The sequence below is a fragment of the Ascaphus truei genome, chromosome 2 (genome assembly GCF_040206685.1).
Source record: "Ascaphus truei isolate aAscTru1 chromosome 2, aAscTru1.hap1, whole genome shotgun sequence".
Taxonomy (NCBI): domain Eukaryota; kingdom Metazoa; phylum Chordata; class Amphibia; order Anura; family Ascaphidae; genus Ascaphus; species Ascaphus truei.
This window is the reverse complement of record NC_134484.1, coordinates 323,752,769-323,775,882: the sequence shown is the minus strand read 5'-3', so window position 1 is coordinate 323,775,882 and position 23,114 is coordinate 323,752,769. Positions and strand designations below refer to the sequence as shown.

General features: G+C 44.2%; 1 protein-coding gene and 1 long non-coding RNA gene across 5 annotated transcripts; one reads left to right on the top strand and one right to left on the bottom strand.

Annotated features, from left to right (window-relative positions):
- Window positions 1-937: 937 nt before the first annotated feature.
- C2H7orf25 (chromosome 2 C7orf25 homolog) lies at window positions 938-6,953 on the bottom strand. Of its 4 annotated transcripts, none has more exons than XM_075586589.1 (2): window positions 6,757-6,953; window positions 938-2,979 (listed from the first exon to the last, which is right to left on the bottom strand). In XM_075586589.1, exon 2 carries the CDS (start codon window positions 2,961-2,963, stop codon window positions 1,698-1,700), a length of 1,266 nt encoding a protein of 421 aa, XP_075442704.1. In that variant the 5' UTR covers window positions 2,964-2,979; window positions 6,757-6,953; the 3' UTR covers window positions 938-1,697. The 4 variants fall into 4 exon arrangements, with proteins under 4 accessions (XP_075442704.1, XP_075442705.1, XP_075442703.1 ...); XM_075586590.1 differs by lacking the exon at window positions 6,757-6,953 and adding an exon at window positions 5,319-6,358; XM_075586588.1 differs by lacking the exon at window positions 6,757-6,953 and adding an exon at window positions 5,099-5,306.
- LOC142487373 (uncharacterized) lies at window positions 5,999-11,785 on the top strand. The gene is made up of 3 exons (XR_012799207.1): window positions 5,999-6,501; window positions 8,433-9,090; window positions 10,762-11,785. It is a non-coding gene; the product is annotated as an uncharacterized LOC142487373 (long non-coding RNA).
- The last annotated feature ends 11,329 nt before the right edge of the window (window positions 11,786-23,114 follow it).

Below are 23,114 nucleotides of genomic sequence, written 5' to 3'. Positions count from 1 at the left end.
GGTCACTGTCACTGCCCGATCTCCCCCTGAAAAATGAGCAAGTACCTGGGGCATCATTAGTGCACTGTAAAGGGTAACAAATGTAGCCCCAGTTTGTGTTAAACTAACAGACATAGGGAATAATTTAATACACTGCCCTTATTTTCAATGGGAGTTTCTGTGCGACAGTAACTCCAATTGGCAAACGTGTTTAAAGAAAGGGCTCGTAGACGCAGGGATGGAAAACTCCAGGACCAGGCACTTAACATTTGACATGTGGCGTAGTGCTGACTGACTTGTCAGTCGCCACCGTGACTGGCAACAGCACTCCCTATCCTGCTTTACTGCGAGACCGCAAAGCAGAATTGGACGCACTGTTCCAGGTTGTGGCAGTCAGTGCTGCACCGCTTAGTTTGCCGTGCGGAGAGTGCTAAATTGGAGTGCGGAAAGAGAGGGAGGCGGACCAATCCGGGACAGCAACTTCCCCCGCTCTCTATTCCGACCTATGACAATGTGGCAGGGGGAAGGAAACACATTTTAACACAGAGCCACCACCACAAAACAAAACTCTGAAATATTCTGTGGCCCTCGAGGACTGGGGTTGGCCACCCCTGTTGTAAAGGGTATGAATTGCATTCAGTCTAATTCTTTAAGCTGTGACAGTGTCAATCAGAGCACTAGTGTTTGGAATTGCCGCTTAGATTGTAAGCTCTTTTGGGCAGGGATTTCCTTTCCCATTGACTGATTTTGCTGCACTTATTGTATTTTTAAAATTCCCTGTACTGTATTCTTTGTGAAGCGCTGAGTACACTTTTGGCACTATATAAATAAAGACATACAATACAACTGCTAATTGAAGCCACAACCCTTTTAACGACAACAGCTTGTCATGGTAACAGCAGATGCCAGTGAAATGAAAAAACAGGTGAAAAAGGGCAAAGAAAGTGATATGAAAACACAAAGTGCACGTTGTTTTAATATCATGTTATGATGTCATTTTGCTTTTTTGGGGGAGGACTGCTGCTTTAAAAACAGAAATTCACATGGCTCAAACTACATTATTTGAACAGGAATCCCCTGCGCGAGACACCTTCTTATGCAGAGGGGGACACCCTCTCCCCAATACTAAAAGCTTCTATTGCCCCCCAAACAACATAAATCCAGGGGAGGGAAAAAATGTCAGTGAACAAAACTGCTGACAGTAAGGGCACCCATTGACCTTGGCTCATCGCTGACTGGCTCTTTCACAGGAAGCTGTCCAACAAAGGAAATTATTTTTTTTTTTATTATACTTTGAAACTATACTGGAAAATCTAACAATTGAACAAAGATAGTCTTTGTGAGTACTTTGATGTGTGCGGGTTTATTTTTTACATTTAAGACATCTTGGAGGACTTGGAACATTTTTTCTGAAAGTGACAGGAGACAATTGATACAAATTGTAAATGACTTGTCTTACATTTTCTGTTTGAATAATAGGCTAAACACAAAGGATTCTTTAAGTGCATCCCTTCAACAATTTTATTCATTATTATTAAATAAACATGTTTCTGCACAATATAATTTTGTTTACAAAGCAAAAAAGGTGATAGTCTATTAGGGTATTTGCAGTTTTATATGTATTCAAAAACACATTTTCCATTAGATAACCCCCAAATAACAGGATAATTAGCACATACTAGCCTGTGTAGTTCTAATATGTTATAATGCAACTGTAGTCAAAGCAGATCTGAAGATGAATAATCCTTTGGTAAAGGAGAAGCAGAAGACTCTTTGCTCTCAGTTAGCGCTCTGGGCTGGTGTATGAACACACTGAACTTAACACCCTGGTTAGCTGCTGCTCTAACAAAACCGCTGTTAGCCGTCATGGTGATGGCTTTCAAACTGTCTCCTGTTCCAAAGATTGAGATAGAACGACTATTTATTTTGGAACTGACATCAAGTTTTAAGGCACGTTCAGAAGGCTGGTTTGGTACCACATTAATCCTCTTTATGAGAGCAGTTGCTCTCTCCCTCTCCCCTGGTCCACCCAAGGTTTCCAATATGGACTGAAAGTCCTTCACAGCACATTCGCAGGCAAACAATTCCTTGCTCTCCATGAAAGCATGCAACTGAGGCAGCACCTTCTCTTGCCTTTCCTGTGCTGCCTGCTCTGTTAAAACCTTTTCCTTAAACATTAAGTGGCAGCCTCCGTGACTGAGAGCAGATACATAGGTAATTAAAGTGGTGATGTCCAAATTTACCCGGTTGCAGACTTCAACCTTGATCTCTGTAGGGAAAGCAACACTGGCTAGTATGTTCTCTCTATCTACTCTACTGACCTGCAAAAGCTCTAAGCTGTCATCGGATTCGCTGCCACTTAGGTAACTCTCTTCCTGCAGTGTCTCCTGCGAGGCGTTAACGGCAACTATATCCCCGCGTACCGATATGCCCATCTCTTTCAACTTCTCTGCCATAGGGTTGGAGATGCTATTATAAAAGGCAAAAATGATATGAGGATTGCTGTACTGCACAGGCTGCTGACTGCTGGCATGCAGGTAATCCTCTGCCTGTTCAATTATGCTTTTGTCCCCGTACTGACCGCGACCCAGCCATATATTGTGCAAAGCTTCAGCCTTCCGCCCGATTGCCTTCACCCAGGTGTGGCCCCCATTTGCTACAACGTCCACCACCAGCGTTTGCTTCTCGCCAGACCGGTCTTTATAGCTGAAGACATGGAGCACGCTGACAACCTCTTCCAGACTTTCTGCTGACTCAATGATGGCTCGTAGGTGCGTGAGGTTAGTGCTCTGCAAGTGAGACTCTTTAATAGCCACTTTTCCAGCCTCCACCTTTTGTAAGAATTTCAACTCGGCTTTCAGCTTGCTGCATAGTTTTGCCCCACCTTCCACACCTCCTACTCGAGACCTGGACAGGGCTTCAGCTCTCTTGGTCAGTTCTTTGGCGATAGCTATGCGATCACAAAGCATGGAATGAACGGACATGTTGGTGGCATTATACCTGAGCAGAAGAGTGGTAAAAATCCATCATTACTACAATATCATGACACAGAAAAAAAAACAAGGTACAAAATTCCTATGCACACCGTTTAAAAAAAATAAAAAATAAAATGCATTTTGCTATAAAAAGTCAACTATTTATCTTAATAATCTAAACAGCACACTGCAGTGTTTATACTTGATGTGAAATAATTTGCCCGGACCCATTAATGTTCACTGTCCTTGTTATTCTACCTTCAACACTTATCACAAGAATTGCTGCAATCCTGTCTCAGTTACAGTATTTAAAATTACATGATTCCTACCATGACACAGTTTTAAGACCTAAATCTAAAAAGGTTGTCAGAAGATCATCAATAAGCAAACTATTGATAACATTTGCAGAGAATGTGATACTGATGCGTAAGCTTCCTTAGTGATGAATGCTGCAGGAGCAACACCTTAGCTGCCAGTGAAGAATCAGGCAACAAAAGGGTAGTGTATTTTTAACCCATTCACTGCCTGTGGGGCCAGCAAAGTGTGTGTTGTGTGTAATAAATAAGTAGTTAAATATCACATTAAAACTGTTTTTATTTAGCCATACAAATACCAATATACTTATGTGGAGTCATTGAAAGAATTAGGGACAACACATGGATCAGGACATCAGACCAAAGGAGTCATTCTATATAGTCCGAAGAGGACGTTTGGGCCTAAAATTCCCATTGAATTCTGCTTCAAACTACATTGAATAAGGCCTTAAAGCCTCTGAATTTAGAGCGAGGGAAAGAGAGGTTCACCGCATACTGAATAGGAGCCAGTGTGGGAATGCAGAAAGGTAGGTGAAGGCAGAAGAGGAGAGTTAATGTGGGTTTCTGCAGATTGAGGGAGAAAGACATGAAATGTGTCAGACACACCGGTATCCAGCTACCTGATCTTCTCTCATTACACATCCACAAGATGGTAGAGTTGAGCAACATAGACATGAGACAATATTGATTTCGTTTTTTATCACGATATAGTCATGGGAGATAGACGTTTTACGAGCAGCTGGTGACTTGCAGCGTAAGAAACAGCAGCTTTAAAAGGAACAATAAAAGCAGCCTTTTTTTTTTTTAATAATTCGCCCTCATAAGCTGAATCGCTCACATGACCCGGCCGTCGCGCAACAAAATCAAATTATTTCGTCTGCTCAGCAATCGCGCGCTCTATGGCCTGCCTCATAGAGGCACAGACTTTTGTGCCAAGTATGGATGCGGCCTGAGGCTAAGGCCCCGCTCCCAGAGTCAGCGCACCTGCGCTGCTGACAGGCGGTGCGCTGAGATACACAGACCGCGATCTGCGGTCTGTAGGGAGCGGGAGCCGGAGCGGGAGGTGGGCGGGAGGTGGGAGGTTTGATCGGGAGGTGGGCGGGAGGTGGGCGGTTTGACAGGGAGGGGGGGCGTGGCTTGAGCGGAGGGACCCGCTACTCTCCCCCCCCTCCCTCCACGGACTCGGGCTGGAGCTGGAAGGTAAGTTTAAACACACACACGCAGGCACTCATTCATACACGCGCACACACACACACAGGCAGGCACTCACGCACTCATACACACACACACGGGCGCACACACAGGCAGGCACTCACGCACTCATACACACACACACACACACACACAGACAGAGGCAGGCACTCGGGCACACACACACACAGACAGGCACTCACGCACTCAGACACATACACACACAGACAGGCACGCACTCAGACACACACACAGAGAAAGGCACTCACCTGCTTTCACTCCACACTCCTCCCCGCTCCCCGAAGCCTCTCCTCCTCCCGAAGCCTCCCCTCCCCATTGGCTCACAGCCACACACGTCACGCGTCAAAGCTAGAAAACACCATTCTCTGGTGTCTCCAGCGGCTGACGCGCGACAGCGTGTAGTCAGCTGTGCCGCCAGTGGGGACCGGGACCGGCTCGCGAGGATTCCCCTGCTGGTGGGGAACTCGCGACATTGCCGCCCGCGCCAACGAGCGCAGCGGGACCGAGGCCTAAGGCTCATCAACTCTATATAGTTAGTATGAAAATCCTTTTAAGAAGTGTGGAATAGGACTCATTTAAATATACTTTGCATATCTATTAGCATATCTCCCAGGGTACCTCAGGTGTGCTCCTTTTTCAGCACAGGTATGTCTCCATAATGTATTTGGGAGGGAGGTTTGAGGACACTGTTTCACTGATCCGAGTTTGGATTGCATGCAATGGCGGAGTGAGATAAATCCACTCGGTTTTTTTAGTACACAATCCTCAGACAGATTTTGATGCAGGGTGTCAAGAGTTCATTTCAGCTCCGGGGACCCCTGCTTCCCGAGATACATACCTTAGTAGGTCTTTGCAGGTAGAAGCCTCAGTTGGGTTAAGAATATGGAGGTTTAAAATGTCCTGTGGCACAGAAACCAATAGGACACACTGCACTAATCTGTCGCAACGTGGGAGCTTTAAACCTCTATCAGTTGATAGCAGCACCTTTGGAAATATGTATCTCGGGAATCAGGGGTCTCCAGAGCTAAAAGTAAAATTAACTCTGTTCAACTCCGGAGACCCCCTGCTTCATACCTATTAAAATAAATTGCTGGAATGCTCCTTTAAAAGTAAAGGTTAGGCTGGCATAGTAGAATTGGGCTGTCACATTAGGCTTAAGGCCAGGTTTAGGCTGGCATATTAGGCTTTAGCCAAGATCTAGGCTGGCATGTTAGGGGTACACTGAACAAGTCTTTTATTTGACCTGCTGCCTGTTAGATAAGGCTGCGTTTATAGTAGGGGCGACGGTGCGTGCTATTTCGTGCGCTGCGCAAAGTGCAGAAACTGATATGGGCAGGCCATAGTGCGCGATGAACAGTGACCGCACGGCCAATTTTTAAAAAGACAAATCATTTCGTTTTTTTCGCGCGGTGGCTGCGTCACATGAGCAGTTCAGCCAATGATGGAGAACCAGCCTGGTGACGTGTCTACTCCGCCACGCCTCCAGCCTCAGTGAACCTATATCGCACGTGCGCCACGCCATGCACTCCGTCACGCGTGCCTACTATAATTGCGGCCTTGGGCTGATCAAGTCCCTTATTTATCCAATTGCCAGTTAAAAAAAGGCTGAACAAGTGGCCTTATTAAGGGCAAGGCGAGAAAGGCGGTTGCATGGGGCCCCGTGCTCCCTACTCCTGTCGACACCGGGATCCAACTTCCACTAGACAGGAAGGGGAACCGCGGGCCCCTTCTCCAACTCCCCCCTCCGGTCAGGCGGAAGTTGAATCCCGGCACCGAGAGGAGGGAGTGTGGGGGCCTGGACTGGCAAAACCAAGAGGTGCGTGTTTTTTTTTTTCTTCTCTTTCATAGGGTGGTCTTTCCTTTTCCGGAGCAGGCCGCCTCCTGTAGCGTCGTCACGGTGACAAACATTAAATGACGCAAACATTAAATGACGTCGCAACGTCATATGACGACGCGTTGCCATGTCAAGGTGACACCACATGCCGCTGTGACATTCTGGCGCCACGACGCCACTCGTCAAGGTAAGTCCCCATAACTTTTTTTTTTACATGGGGGTGGGCGCTGTCAGCCTAAGGGGGGGGGTGGGGGTGGTGGTGTGTGTGTGTGTGTGTGTGTGTGTGTGTGTGTGTGTGTATCCCTCCAGTAGTCAGTAGCAGAGAGGCCTGCAAAGCATTGCTGAGTGTTGCAGGCCACTACGGCAATCGCAGGGGTTACAATATCAAGCGCACACAGGACTTGGGAGCTGGTGCCTCATAGATATGGAGCCAGGAAGTTACCTCGTATGAAAGAGGCGCTCCCCCAATGTAATTGCTTCTCACCGCGACCCAAGCGCGGCTGCCGGTTTCTGTGACTGAGCAGCGGATCCACCAGGCCAGCAGCAAACCTTGTTCCACCTCCGCAATCCAAGCCGTGCAGACTCCGGCTCCCGCCGCTGGCCACACGGGAATTGTAGTCCATCAGCTGCTCACGCAAGAGGTTCCACACACCGTTACTCAGAAGGTCGAAGACTACGTTTCCCAGGATGCTTTGAGAATGGAGGTTCCGTTATCGCAAGTGACGGTGGTGTTGTTAGGAGGAAGGCAGCTGAGCTTTGGTGTTGGGAAAGCCTATCCTCCCTTCCCCATGGGGAAAAAACACATGTACTGTGTAGTAATGATAATGTGCTGGGCAGACTTATAGAGAAGAGAGAAGCAGGCAGTGGTTGAAATTGCTTTTTTTATTTATTTATTTTTTTAAGTCGTTTATATAACATGGTGGAATAGCTATTCTCAAAGATGTATGCAATGTTTAAAAAAAAAAAAAATATATATATATATATATATATATAATATTTCGCTTAGAAAGTATACTATCGTCACACTTCGACCGCTGACACAAATACGTGTTCTTTTTATTCTTGGAGATTTAGAGAAACATCTGTTTCATAATTTGGGGGGGATTGGGTGGGGGGGGGGGGGGGGCAAAATGAAGAAGATTTATATTTCCCTCCCCCTCCCCCTCCCCCCTTATTTTACATCATGGAAACCAGGGGGAAGGGGTGCTAGGTCCTGCGGAAACAAAATGGGGATTCGAATCTCCTGCATCACGGGCCAATAGGAGGCCGTAATATTTATTGTGACTTTTATTATCCTGTGTTATGCTGAGGATTTAAAACCCAGGAAGTACCAGCAGCAGGGCTGGACTTTGACCTTCTGAGGCCCTAAGCTATGTCAAGTTTAAAGCTGCAGACCAAGCAATATCCTACATGTCTGTTTTTATTTTAATAAATCAGTTCTATACTATGAGAAAATACTGGTAGCATTTAAAAAACAAAACTGAATTACATGTTTAATATATTATAATGTAACAAGCATTCTTTGTTTGTATAGCAACCTTTTACAAAGTCGCATCCCCTTCCTTTTTTGAAACAGGCTCTGGCACACCCATTTTTGAGCCTTACCCTCTCTCTAGCAGAGCACCAGAACTTTGCATCTTTGGTCCTCTTCTGCTGCACTGACCCCCATTTAGTGAACCCCGAGTCGCATCTTCGCTGATTGATCACAGGAGGACGGATAGATCGGCAACTTAGCTAATTACTTATTGTGTGGATTTTATTGATGCACATGTAACCCTTGTGCTCCCCCCCTCCCCCCCATCTCATCTAGGGCTCCTTTGGACAAAACTGCTCTGGCTACTACTCGTTGGGTGGTGCTAGCATACTTGCTGGTTCCAGGAGGGCTGAGTGGCCACGGTGGTAAGGGGCATAGGACAAGTTTGAGGACAATGTTTGTGGTTTGATCTTCGGTGTACAGCGCCTCTAGCTGTGACAGGATCCCAGGCTGTGGGATGTCAGCTCCCATAACTGCACCCTTTAATCCTCCTGCCCAGTAACCGACACCCAGGCAGAGGTCTGGTGAATAAGCAGCTTTTATTGTTATTCTCTTTCTCCACTTCTCCTCTTAATCTCCCACAGTGCAGGACATTCTGGATGGTGCAGGCTCCATCTCTTGGGGCACTTCGTCTGGGTATTGTCTAAGCCAGCCGGCTTAGAATGGCATGCTTGCCCTGTGATGGGGAAGGCTCATAGCCCTCTTACTTCCCTTAAGGAGAAGAGCCAGACTTCATCATTTCCTCACCTCACACCCTCTCCCTATGAAGGGTAGAGCAAGACCTCTGCTTCCTCTCACTTCAGAGGTTAGCTCAAGACTCCTTTGCTTCCTCACCCGTTGGAGGGTGGAGTCAGACTGATTTTAGATCCTCCCCAGAAGAATCTAGAAGGGGCTGCACCCACCTTCAAGGGGCTGTACTCAGGCCATGAGACACCACCTTCCTTCCTTCCTCTTCTTGGAAAAAAAAGGGGGGGTTATCACACAAGCCGGAGGCGAGCCTCTGCAAGACGCGAACAAGTCAGTGGTGGGCATCAACTGGGGAGCGGGGATCACAATACCTGAGTGACCGTACCGGACAACAGCAGGAGAAAAGTTGTGTCCATCAACGGAACAGCCACAAAAATCGAAGGATAAAGTAAACACCAGCAGCTAAAGCCAAAGTGAGTGTACAGAAGCAATAGTGCAGCACCGGGTAGACGCAGGGACTGTGGATGTGAGAGGTCCGTGAAACCAACCCCAGGGGTAAGACTACACTTAACAATCTTCCTTGTATACTCACTCAATTAAGCATCAACTAAGAAACTCCATATAAGCAACATCACCTATACTGCAATTGAAAAAGCTATACCACACATACCTTATATTGGACTAACTAATCAGTCCCAAAATATTGGCGTTCCACATTTGCTCAAGTAAACACATATACCGATATAGCAAGGGAAGAGGGGATACTATTCCAACAGAACAAAAAGAGACTTCCTTTGTCTTTTGGGTTTTATCAAATGCAAACAAGCTAGAATCCATACATTGTATTAGGTATCTATCATTGCATGCTTTTAGAATTGTTATTATTATAAGCACATTTAGTCTCAAACAGCGAAGTCTATACTGGGAATATCTCATTCTCATTTATTCCCCTTTTTTATCTTTTTGCATACCAGAAATAGTGTCTGTTTGGGAACTAAGTTAATGCTTAGGCTGCACTTATAGTCCCAGCGACGCAACATCGCGTCAAAACAAATGCATTGCCGCCGTCACGTGCGCTTATAGTAAGCGCGGTGCGATGGCTTGGTCGCGATTGCTGGAAGTCATCTCAATTTGATTTTGCCAGCGACCGCAGCCTGATGTCACCGTCGCGTTGCCGGCACTATAAGCGTAGCCTTAGGCTTTTTTAATTATTGGTACCATTGCTGTTTAGACTGTGTTCAAGCTTCAACAAGGCTTAGGTACACCAAATTATGCATTTTGTGCATGTCACATTTATAGGAATATTTTATTAAATACATGTTTATATTTTGTATTTGCACAATTTTGTATTTCTGGGACTCATCATTTCATGCGCTAGGGTGTATGTTACCTTTTTTCTACTAATTATACTAGCATTGTTACATACAAAGATGACAGTGTACAGCTAAAATTAAGTGTTTGCACATTAATATTAATATTAAAACATTTTCTTTCATGATTTTTAGAGAGCAAAATCATCGATAAAGTCTTCAAATGATTAACAACAAAGTTTGACAGTTTCGATGCACGATGCTTAGGGTCATATTTGAATGAAAATGTCCATATTTATAGAGTATCTCATTTTTTTCCAGTATCTTCTCTATCATTCAATTTTAAAACTAGTTCACTTATGCGTAAGCCCAGCACTGACCAGCAGTACATTTAACGGTTTGTATCTCAGGAATCGGGGATTCCCTGGAGCTGAAAATCATGGGGTGAAGTAGGGCTGCATGAAATGGCAAGGACGAATCCCCCGAGTGCCCGATATGTAAACCCCAACTAATGCGGCATTCAAGAGGTTATTGGGGATTGGTACAACATTTGGGAAAACACTAGGAAATATTACATTTGTTTGAATGAATGTTTTCAGTGCCACCGTGACTTTCCCCTCTAGCACATAATAGCTATGATCTCCCCTATTCACTAGGTTAATGTACAATGTATGCATAGGAAGCACTGATCATGTGTGCAGTGCTCTATAGACCAGGAGTGTGCAAATGTTTCAGTCTGCGCCCCCCTGCCTGCTCCCCCCCCCCTTTCTCGCACGGTAGAACACAGTCTCTTACGTCTTGTGCCAGTTTGGGCCACCAAAATGAGCGGGGCAACAGTTCTTGTGTCTTGAGGACACCAGGGTGGCCGGTCGGGAATCATGCATAAGTTGGAGCATTTCTAATCTTACTTCCTTAGGGATGAACAGACAGTCTTTAAAGTTCTATAAGCCATCCCGTAGGAACAGTTCAGCACCATTTGACGCCACGCAGCCATATTGAGAAGCTTTACAGGAAAATAGATGCTAGGAGATGTTGTCAGGTGCCGCATGCCGCCTGCTACCCACCGCTCAAGGTAATTTAAGCAGCGGTTCAGCGGACGGGGGAAATTTTAGCAACAGGTTCGCACAAACTGGAGCGAACAGGCAGAATCTCACCACTGCCCCCCCCTCCGCCCCCTTATTACACTTTTATGGGCTTCCCATAAAATTGCTGGGGATATGTTTCATATATTATTTTCTGTAAAATAACTTCCTCAATTATAAATATTGCTATACTATTTTTCAATTAGGACTCATTCAGTCTCCATGTCCACTCACCTTTCTGTGTGGATCCAAACCCATATCAATTTCTAAAGTTAATGTTGCATAGTCTGACCATGTAATATTGCCAATATAAATTTTCCGTATTTTGTTCACATTAATTTGGTCTATAAATATATAATCTATCTTAGAGTAGCTATCGTGTGGATACGAATAATATGTATAATCTTTTCCTGATGGGCTTAATACTCTCCAGGCATGAACTAGTTCCTGTTGATTCAATATTTTATTTATGTATTTATTCTGTTTTTTTACTAACTTTTGTGTGCCCTTGGAGGTATCCAATACCGGTTCAGTGCCACATTAACGTCACCTCCCAAGTACAGAGCCCCTACTCTAAAATATATTGATTATTGATAATACTTTCTCTAAAAATTCTGCCTGACCTACATTGGGGGCTATATATATTTGCTAATGTGACATTCTTCCCCTTTAGCTTACCTTTGATCATGATATATCTGCCTTCTATATCTTTTTTGGTGGTGATTTCTTGTAACGTGAAATTTTTACTAAGCTGGACTCCACTCCATTTTTCTTATTTCTAGATGAGCTATAATAGTTTTGTACAATATCTTTGTTAATCATTATTGGTTCTTTATCTCTTTTAAAATATGCTTCCTGTCTGAACATTACATCATTTTTCATCTTTTTTTAACTCCTCAAGGGCTCGTCTCCTTTTTACCGGTGAGTTTAGTCCCATTACATTCAAAGTGCTTATCCTACATGTCATATTTGTTTTGATGTTTGGTTTGTAATTGATAAACAGTGATCCACCCCAGTTTATTGTTCTTTAATTAAATTCTTTACCCTCTTTGGTACTACCTTTTTCCCGAACAACTCCAGCACACTGTGACTTTGGATATATTTTCTCAGCAACTTGTGACTCTTTAATAATAATAAAAAACAAAATACACATATACATACATATATAACCAACATTTTGGGATCAGTTTCCTGATCCTCCATTAAATGAGAATATTCTCTTGAAATGGGTGACTCTGCTGCCAAAACCGGTAGCAGAGCCACTTGTTCACACCAGTCATGGTGTGTTGGTGTAAGGGGGGAGGTGAGTGTGTCAACCCGGACGGTCCGGCCATCCGTGTTCCACAGAGGGGGTCACTCCAATCTTCTATCTGACCTTCTTTTTTATTTTTGTTATGTGATTTTCTTAGCCCTTTCTTATACATGTTTTCTTATTTTAACACTCATACTATTAGTGAGGCAACATTTTACCAATTACTATCTGTAGTACACCTATTATAATATTACAACACTACAATAGGATTTTTTATTAACCATCATAGAAGTCGTAACATTCCATTTATCATTTCTAACTTTAACCATAAAGGGTCATTCTTGCCACACCTTCCTGTGCAAATCTGACACCTAGCCTGATGGCTGAACAAGAAAATACATAATCAAGTCTCAGTCATTTTAGATATATATACAATTAAGGACTGCGCTTGGGTAAGATAGGCCAGCAAAAAATAGAAAAATAATAAAAAATTAAATTAAATAAAAACCTGTAGATCAATGCATAAACTCTTACTGAGTAATCAATGAAACCTAATTAATTGTGCATAAATGAATACACATGGTGTGCTGTGGACCCTCCTAGATACACACAATAAAGATAGTCCTATGGAGTCCAAAATGTGTCCAATGTGGGGGAATACAACAAAGCACTATCAGGAAACAGGCAGCTTCTTAAAAAGGGCACAACGACCTCCCTCTCCACCTGCATAGAAAAAAAGAAGAAAAAAGCGCCCAATCCTAGTGCATTACTGTGCAAAAAATAAATTTAATTCCCATAAAAGGCTCATAAAATGAACTCACAAACATAGAATATATAAAAGCATGTTATGAGATAATACTCATGCTCCAAAGGATCAGGAAACACTGCTTGTCTGCTGTACTGCTCCGTGACTCCACTGTGTCCGATATGGCCCTCGTTGTTCGCCACCAGCAGGAACTCACGATAACAGGCTCTCCTCGAACTCTTCTCCCCGGAAATACACCAACAGATGATTTTTGGTTCCCAACGGGGACGATGGATGCGGCGGAACAGCGGATGACGTCACACGGTAAGTATGGATACCGAACATCCCCTGATGAAATCAGTTTAGCTGATGAAACGCGTAGGGCAAGGTGTGCAGTGGATCTTCAAATGCTTCTTTCATACCTGCTCGGTATTCTAAACCTGTTCGGTATCCATACTTACCGTGTGATGTCATCCGCTGTTCCGCCGCATCCATTGTCCCCGGTGGGAACCAAAAATCATCTGTTGGTGTATTCTCGGGGAGAGGAGTTCGTTGAGAGCCTGATATCGTGAGTTCCTGCGGTGAACAACGAGGGCCATATCGGACACAGTGGAGTCACGGAGCAGTACAGCAGACAAGCGGCGTTTCCTGATCCTTTGGAGCATGAGTATTATCTCATAACATGCTTTTATATATTCTATGTTTGTGAGTTCATTTTATGAGTTTTTTATGGGAATTAAATTTATTTTTTGCACAGTAATGCACTAGGATTGGGCGCTTTTTTCTTCTTTTTTCCATTTTAGATATATGTTTATAATTACGGTTCTTCATTCGATAACCTAACTTTCTTGGGGTTTTCTCTTGTCTTGTCCGGTCTGTTGTTCGCTGTTGTCATTGATCTTTTTTTTTTTCTTGTCCACGTTACCACATTGTTGCGTTTTCTGCATCGGTGGTGCTAGTTAGTTCTGGGGACCGTGGAGTCCTGCGGTTCTTTACTTGTCTTATGTCCTGGAATATTAAGTCTTTCAAAATAATTAGTGGGCGTTTCTCCGTATCTAAGAACGGAATCTTTCCTTGTTGTATAACAATTCGTTTTGTAGGGAACCCCCATTTATATCTCACATTAGCTTTTTGCAGGTATGTGGTGATTTCTCTAATTTCTCTGTGGTGCAGCAGGGTTAGTGGGAGAAGTCATTATGCAGCTGAATCTTGACTCCCTCATGCTCTGTATTGTTAATGCTTCTGACTTTTTGCACGATTATCTCCTTGTCAGTAATGTTTGCATTTTTATGACTGTGTCTCTTGGGGTGGTCTAATGGTCTGGGTCTAAGAGCTCGGTGTGCCCTGTTCATCCTCCAAATCCATTCCCTTGATTTGCCTGCCACATGGGAGAATAGTTTTTGTAGGTATGGCTCCAGCTCTAGGGGTTCTACTGTTTCTGGTATACCCTGAATTCTTATGTTGGAACGTCTCCCTCTATTATCCCACAACGTCTTGGTAGACCACAGGTGGATCATCAATCTAAAGAAAAGCAAGCTTGTGCAAGTTCAGATACTTCAATTTTTACATACAAGAGAAAATCTAGCGTCACTCCCGACCTCCATGATTCACAAGATTATGAAGGAGGACCGATTTGTTCAGAAGCTTCACAATTCATAGGACTTCTAAATTCGGTCACAGCCCATAGTGCCTTGGTCTACTTTTCACCTTAGATCACTTCAAATAAATTCTTAGTTGTGGGGGACACCTAAATCAAACTCCAGAATTCAGGCAGTGGTTGTTACCAAGCACAAAGCTCAGACTGCACAAGTTGCTGACTGAGGTCCACTATTGTAAAGGCAATTATTTGATACCTCCAGTCTAGACAGTATTGAGCACAGACGCAAGCCTCTCAGGTTGGGGCGCAGTTTGTCAAGATCAGGTGATCAAAGGACTCAGTTCACATCAGGAAAGATATCTGCCAATGTATTGGCCGTTTGAGCGGTGTTCTACGCAATTCAGGGTCTTCAGGGTACGTTGAGGGGTTCCCTGTTAGGATCCTATCCGACGTCACTGCAATAGCATATATAAACAGACAAGAATCCTACACTGAGTAGAGAAAGATTCCATGCATCTCCACAGCCTTCATTTCAGGAGTCAGAAATTCTAAAGTTGACTTTTTCAGCAGACATTCCATTCACCAAGAAGAATGGGATCTAGACCAGAAAAATGTTGGCAAGTTAGTTTGGCAATAGGGTCAACCTCATGGCATCAGCTGTCAACAAGGAAGTACAGATGTGTATCAAGATGGCATGACCCAAAAGCCATAGTAAAGGATGCTCTCTCTTTTACTTGGTATTTCCATCTGTTACATTTCCCCCCTGGCCCCCCATTCCCTCTGCTTCAGCGTGTAATAAAAAAATGAAGACAGGGTGAGGCTAGGTCCATGCTGCAGCCGACGGCTGCGACACTCACCAGCCCCTTACCCCCTCCTTATGAGTCCCTGGTGACTACTCGCTTCCTGGGTCACTGCGTACTGTGTCGTGTCAGCCAGCAGGGGCTACAACCGGATTGTGTTCCCATGTGGCGACACGTCACATGGTACGCCAGGGAGACAAACAGAAAGACTGATGTCGTGACTGTGGGGGAGAGCGGCACAAGGGGTAGAGAGACTGACAGGAGGGAAAGTGGCACGGGGAGCGGGATGGTGGGGGGGAAAGCAAAGTGGCATGGAGGGAGAGGTAGGGTGGGATACCACTTAAGTGGTTGATCATGCATTTGGGGCCACAGCTAGTCCATAAGGCACCTTACAGCAACAGGGGAGAGGAGAGTGGCACAGGGGAGAGGGACGCACCCCCTGTCATGGCCACACCCCGCACCTAAAACAAGCTCCCTACAGACCACCGATCGCGGTGAAGCGCCGTGCATGCGCCGCCAGGACACAAGGTGGGCGTGCAGGCGCGCGCAGCGGGGTCGTAGCCTTAGAGCGTTCCAGGCTTTATCATGTAAAAACCATTTTTTTAGATACACCAGGATAAGAGTGTTCATGACTACCTCACAGTTTCAAACCCAAGTAGTATCAGACTTTTATACCAATCAAGATTAGTCCCTTCATTTTGTCCAAACCTGATTTCTGACAGAGCGACATTGGCACAATCTGGATGTAGTTAGTGTTAGCCCTGTACTTGGAAGCCCCACACTCTTCCCCACAACATTTAAACTGATTGTTAGGAGAGAGCGCGAGGCCTCTGTCTCTCCTACCGTCTCTTCGACTTCTCCTCCTGCATCACCATGACATTACGTTGCCATGACGCTGTAATGTCAGATGAGCAGGAGATGCTGGAGAGAAGGTAAGAGGCACCGAGCCATGTCGAGTTACAAACAGGCCCTGCTGTGCATCCTGCATAACAAATTTATACATTGTAGAAAACCGCTTAGCCATGCAATCTCTTATTTGGATGTTGCGATTCATTATGAATGGTATCCTTTACGACCTGATGAACTGGGACAAACCTGGCTTTGTGATCCCATAAATACAGCTGACCCCAGTTACAACTCGGTGGTTGGGGTCCACAAAATGCGACAAAAATGGCCACTGCGATCAGGGGTTCTGCGTCCTCCGGAGGGGGAGAGCTGGGATAACTCTCAGGCTAGAAGAATGGTGAAAAACCCGGAGCACAACTTGGCCAAGAACTGGTATAGACAAAGACCAAAATTAAAGATTTATTGAATTAAAACATAACAAAAAACGGTCCTGGCAGATCCTCTGACGCGTTTCACGCACTGGGCTCTTTGACAAAGCGGACGCAGATGGAACCTCCATTGGAGCTGTACCCGTGACTACCGAGGTCTTACGGAAGAGGACTCATTGTTTACCTCATTTCCTCCGCACTGCTACGAATGCAGCATGGGCTGATTAAGCTCCCTCCCTCCTCCTCCCCTCGGTTGATCTTCAAGCGACTAATCGTGAGTAATATACTACCTTGTGCTTATATGGTTTAGCCAGTGGCTCCCAGGCTGTGATACAGAGTTTATGTTGATACTTCACTGGGGATTGAGGAGTGGTACTACTCAAATGAGTTACTGACATTATTTATTTATGCTCACTAAGGAACTCCAGCTACCAAGATTGTTTTACATGTTTTTTCATTGAGCTCCGACTCTATTAAGGGCTACCTTTAGCTCTATGGAGACAAAAGAGAGAGCACAGGTTGAGGTATACTAAATGGTAACAAATTATTCAGCTCGGGAGTGTGGGTTCCCGGGCCAATAAACGTAGGGACAATGTGTGCAATAACATAAACACTTACACGGCTTTGTGTAAATGCCGTCACATCAAGATTTCTTTTTTCTTTCTTTCTTCTGGATTTTCCTGGTGCGAAGCTTCTTTTCTTCGGGTCTTGATGATGAATTCTTCAGATGTCCGGCTAACGTCAAATGTGAAGTTCCCCTTCCAAATAAAATGTAAAATGGACAACACAGAATGTTTAGGGACAATACAGATCAATAGATCAATGGTTAATTTCGAATGGTAAAGGGAGTATATAAAAAGCAGAAAGAATGCTGCAAACACTCACACGGGCAGATGTCAGTGCAATCTTGAGGGCGGTATCTCTATTCTCTCCACATCAGAATAGTGTCAATATAAGGGATACTCCTGTTAAAATGAAGGAGATGAGGGTTAGGTGAATAAAGGGATAAAATTACAATACTCACACGGCCACGTGTGAGCTCACACGTGGAATGGTATCTTTTCTTTCAATCCTCAAGGTGAAGTAAAGTATTTCCTCCGTGTGCTTGCACCAAGTCACAAAGATACTTGAAAACGGAGTTCAGACAACATATTAACTTTATTAAAAAACGGGAAAAAAAGCCCTTAGGTCTAACACCAAAGGGGCTGAAAATAAAATCGCCAACCAGTCCTTAGGATATCGTTTGCAGGGCGCGTGGTGCGCAGCTAGCTCAACCCGCGTCCGGGTATGGTGCTTGGCTCCTTTGCCCTGCTCCTTGACGGTGGCCTCACTAGTCCAAAAGGCTTACAGTTTTGAGCAACGCGTTTCACCCTTTCTTGGGCTTCCTCATGCTCCGTAGATGGGGGTGGTCAGTCTCATGATAATATATGCACAAACTTCAACCAATCCCATGCTACCCTCTAAGCAATCTCTCTGCGATCCATGATTTTAAGTGAAAAATGGCTTAAAAGCATTAAAAAGGTCGTTAAGGGGCTCAAAATGTTAAAAACTCAAATCGGTTATTTTCAAATGATATTAAGCATTTTATACAGAATCGAATAAGTGAATATACATATAAACTGTACAAATAAATAAACAAATAAACTACTTGTGAAAACCTGTGTTCCTCAACAAGTGATTAATAATTAAATTACTCATTGATTGTATAAACAGACAAAGTGATATATGTAATATCCAGTGTTGTAATAACACTGGGTCTCCAAGGTGCTCTTAAAAGCAAATATTAGATATAAAAACCCTATTGGTTATAGATGAATTGATTGACATGCAACTTTACATAAACTGAGCTATAGTACCAATTCTAATGTGAACTATATGTGCTTTAAGTAAAAAAACCCTCAATATAGATATGGATCTAATTAATATTATTTAAAACAACTTTTGTACAACAATTTGTGATTTGAAACAAAATGTGGTACAAGTGGAATAATCAATATATATACAAATTCAATATCATTCGAAACATGATAATTCATGTACAGACAAATAATGACGCAATAGAAATCATAAACCCTTAGTGTAAATGCTTTTGAAAAAAGCGTGTGAAAAATGGCTATAAATAAATGGGTGAATACATAGATACGCATAAATAAATTCAGATTGTATAGTATGTCAATTGAATTATAAAAATATCCATAAGATGACATGCTAATGGAATGTTATGGATATTTTTTTATAATTCAATTGACATACTACACAATCTGAATTTATTTATGCGTATCTATGTATTCACCCATTTATTTATAGCCATTTTTCACACGCTTTTTTCAAAAGCATTTACACTAAGGGTTTATGATTTCTATTGCGTCATTATTTGTCTGTACATGAATTATCATGTTTCGAATGATATTGAATTTGTATATATATTGATTATTCCACTTGTTACCACATTTTGTTTCAAATCACAATTTTTTGTATAAAAGTTGTTTTAAATAATATTAATTAGATCCATATCTATATTGAGGGTTTTTTTTACTTAAATCACATATGGTTCACATTAGAATTGTTACTATAGCTCAGTTTATGTAAAGTTGCATGTCAATTCATCTATAACCAATAGGGTTTTTTAAGTGAAACTTCTTTAGTGGCACCTCATTCGAACTGGTGTAAAAATCGATTGTGGAGACAGAAATGAAACGGATGTGATGTCAGTGCTGGCAGTTGAGGCCGGGCTGTGTTCTGGCTCAGCCCGACCCCAACACTGACATGATCCCAACCGCTCAAAAAATCAGATGCGCCGCCGCTCCCCCACACGGCCGCGGCGCCGCTCCAAACAGCCGCAATTCCCCCCACGTGCATTACTAGTGTACAGCGGCTCCCCGGGCTCTGTCCCAGCTGCAACATATGCGGCGGCGATAGCCGCCGGCGCCGCTCCTAACGGCCGCAATTTCCCCCAGGTGGAGATAGGCACGGGCGGCATCCGGGGCTCCTGGGACCAAGCTCGCTCTCTGTCCCAGCCGCGCGCTCTGCTGGGCTGGAGACTCTGCCGGGCTGGAGTGGAGACTCAGACAGAGCCCCCTGCGCATGCGCATCTGGGCTCACTCGCGTACAGGCAGCAAGGGGAGCTGTTCAGCTACCGCCAAGCTCTGCGCTGCCCGCGCCGCAGTCATGGCAATGCTGTCAGACGCCACACATGCGCAGACGCCACACATGCGCAGAAGCGACTGGCAGCGGCGCCGTTCCCCCCACACGCTCCTAACGCCCATTAACAGCGGCGCCATTCCGCCCTCCACTGACGCGGGCGTTCGCGGGCCCCCTGTGTATGCGTGTATGTGTCAGTCAGTGTGTGTGTGTGTCAGTCAGTGTGTGTATGTGTGTCAGTGTGTGTGTGTTAGTCAGTGTGTGTGTATGTGTGTCAGTGTGTATGTGTGTCAGTCAGTGTGTGTATGTGTGTCAGTGTGTATGCGTGTCAGTGTGTGTGTGTGTCAGTGTGTGTATACGTGTCAGTCAGTGTGTGTATGCGTGTCAGTCAGTGTCAGTCAGTGTGTGTGTGTGTATGTCAGTCAGTGTGTATGTCAGTCAGTGTGTGTATGTAGGTGTGTCAGTGTGTGTGTCCTGCTGCAGCCAGGGGCGGGATGTAACATTGCGCACCACACCCCCACCCCCTTCAAAATTCTGCGTACCCCTCCCCCCCGGGGGTGGGGGGACATGCGCCCGACACGGGCATGAGTGACCGCAGGCGAGGTTACCCGTCCATTGTAAACTGACTGACACGCATACACACACTGACTGACACACGCACACACATACACTCTGACTGACACACATACACACGAGGAATTCACACTTAGTGCAAATAGCTAATACAGGGGATGTGTGCCGAGCCCGCGCATTCTAAGTCAAATGTATTTGCGTTTTGTCAATGAAATTGTAGTTTGATTTTTAATTAAAACATCACCAATAAGAATACAATTTCTGTGACAAATGTCAAAGAAGTTTCACTTACTATGCGCGTGCACAGCACACACAGCTTTTTTTAATATCTAATGTTTGCTTTTAAGAGCATCTTGGAGACCCAGTGTTATTACAACACTGGATATTACATATATCACTGTCTGTTTAATAATTAAATTACTCATTCATTGTATAATCACTTGTTGAGGAACACAGGTTTTCACAAGTAGTTTATTTGTGTATTTATTTATTTATCTGTACAGTTTATATGTATATTCACTTATTCGATTCTGTATAAAATGCTTAATATCATTTGAAAATAACTGATTTGAGTTAACATTTTGAGCCCCTTAACGACCTTTTTAATGCTTTTAAGCCCTTTTCCACTCAAAATCATGGATCGCAGGGAGATTGCTTAGAGGGTAGCATGGGATTGGTTGAAGTTTGTGTATATATTACCATGAGACTGACCACCCCCATCTACGGAGCATGAAGCCCAAGAAAGGGTGAAACGCATTGCTCAAAACTGTAAGCCTTTTGGACTAGTGAGGCCAGCGTCACAGAGCAGGGCAAAGGAGCCAAGCACCATACCCGGACACGGGTTGAGCTAGCTGCGCACCACGCGCCCTGCAAACGATATCCTAAGGACTGGTTGCCGATTTTATTTTCAGCCCCTTTGGTGTTAGACCTAAGGGCTTTTTTTCCCGTTTTTTAATAAATTTAATATGTTGTTTGAACTCCGTTTTCAAGTATCTTTGTGACTTGGGGCAAGCACACGGAGGAAATACTTTACTTCACCTTGGGGATTGAAGGAAAAGATACCATTCCACGTGTGAGCTCACACGTGGCCGTGTGAGTATTGTAATTTTATCCCTTTATTCACCTAACCCTCATCTCCTTCATTTTAACAGGAGTATCCCTTATATTGACACTATTCTGATGCGGAGAGGATAGAGATACCGCCCTCAAGATTGCACTCACATCTGCCCGTGTGAGTGTTTGCAGCATTCTTTCTGCTTTTTATATACTCCCTTTACCATTCGAAATTAACCATTGATCTTTTGATCTGTATTGTCCCTAAACATTCTGTGTTGTCCATTTTATTTGGAGGGGAACTTCACATTTGACGTCAGCCGGACATCTGAAGAATTCATCATAAAGACGCGAAGAAAAGAAACTTCGCACCAGGAAAATCCAGAAGAAAAGAAATCTTGATGTGACAGCATTTACACAAAGCCGTGTAAGTGTTTATGTTATTACACACTCCATTGTCCCTACGTTTATTGGCCCGGGAACCCACACTCCCGAGCTGAATAATTTGTTACCATTTAGTATACCTCAACCTGTGCTCCCCCCTTTTTCTCTTTTGTCTCCATATTTCTAAAGATCCTGGATAGATCCTTTTGGGGTTTTTGAGTCACAGGAAGATACTACGAAGATGGGAACCTTGTAGGATTTATAAGGTTGTGTTGTTCTGAAAAGAACAAGTGATTTCCCCTATACATCCCAGTTTTGGGTAGCGCCCGGGTATCCCTCTTTGTTACCTTTAGCTCTGACAAACAGTTCACTGGGATAACTCCCAGACCACTCACGCTGCCCCCATTAGGCTCCGCTCTCTCCTGCCCCTATACCACCCCCGGTCTCCCTGCAGGAGCCTGCTGCCCACGACCTCACCTGAGCCGGCCTGTCCTGCGCTTTGCGGCCTTATCTCACATAGCAGCCCAGCCTGGGTTACCCGGGGGAGGGAGGGGAAGTTAGTAGAACGAGGCAGCGGGTCCGGTGGGAGATAGGAAGTGCCGGGTGTGTGTGTCTTAGCAATAAAGCATTGAATATTTGTATTAAAAACTTGTTACATTGTATTATATATGGAGGGGAATAATACCTTTTAGTGTTTCTCCCTCTACTCACACTGTATATTACCGGGCCGTTATTACATTAATTATATGAGCACTTTCATTAAAAGCCCTAGGCTGATTTTTTTTAATGACATCAATAAAGTTGTTTCCTTTGTATTACAACTACCAATAGTAATAATTATTATAGTCATTTCTCAAAATATTCTGCATAGCACTTTCCCTGGGTCAGTCTTGTGGCAACATATTCCACCATCGCCCCATAATCACACCCTCATTATGATAATGAAATCATAGCCTGCAGGTGTGTGCTGCTGCTGCTCCACCTCAGCCATCTGCCAGCTCAGGTTCTCCTGATTTGTTTGTATTTTTGGATGGGAGTATACAGCCTGAAAGTCTCACACAGAGAGTGCTGCATGGAGGGGACGTATAGATAGGTTATACCTATTAGGCTGTGTCCGTGAACAGGGCATGCAGACAGTGCACTGCTTGTAGAATGAATTGAAACAAATCTGACGGTGGCTGGATCAGTAATGGTAAAAATAAATTGCTTTCTAAGGATCAAATCATCACAGAATACACATATAGTACTGTGAGAAGTACTCTGACGAGTTTCTGGCTCCCCGTCCTTTGTCAGAGATCTCTTTGACAAAGGGCGGGGAGCCCAAAACTTTCTCTCAAAGTTGAGGAAAAAAAAACACCTACCACGTCA

Coding starts and splice junctions, on each gene's coding strand:
- C2H7orf25 (XM_075586588.1), bottom strand. CDS start 5,196: ATGCAATCCAAACTCGGATCAGTGAAACAGTGTCCTCAAACCTCCCTC. Junction 2,980..5,098: donor GAAAAAGGAGCACACCTGAG/GTACCCTGGGAG, acceptor TCTTCTGCTCAG/GTATAATGCCACCAACATGT.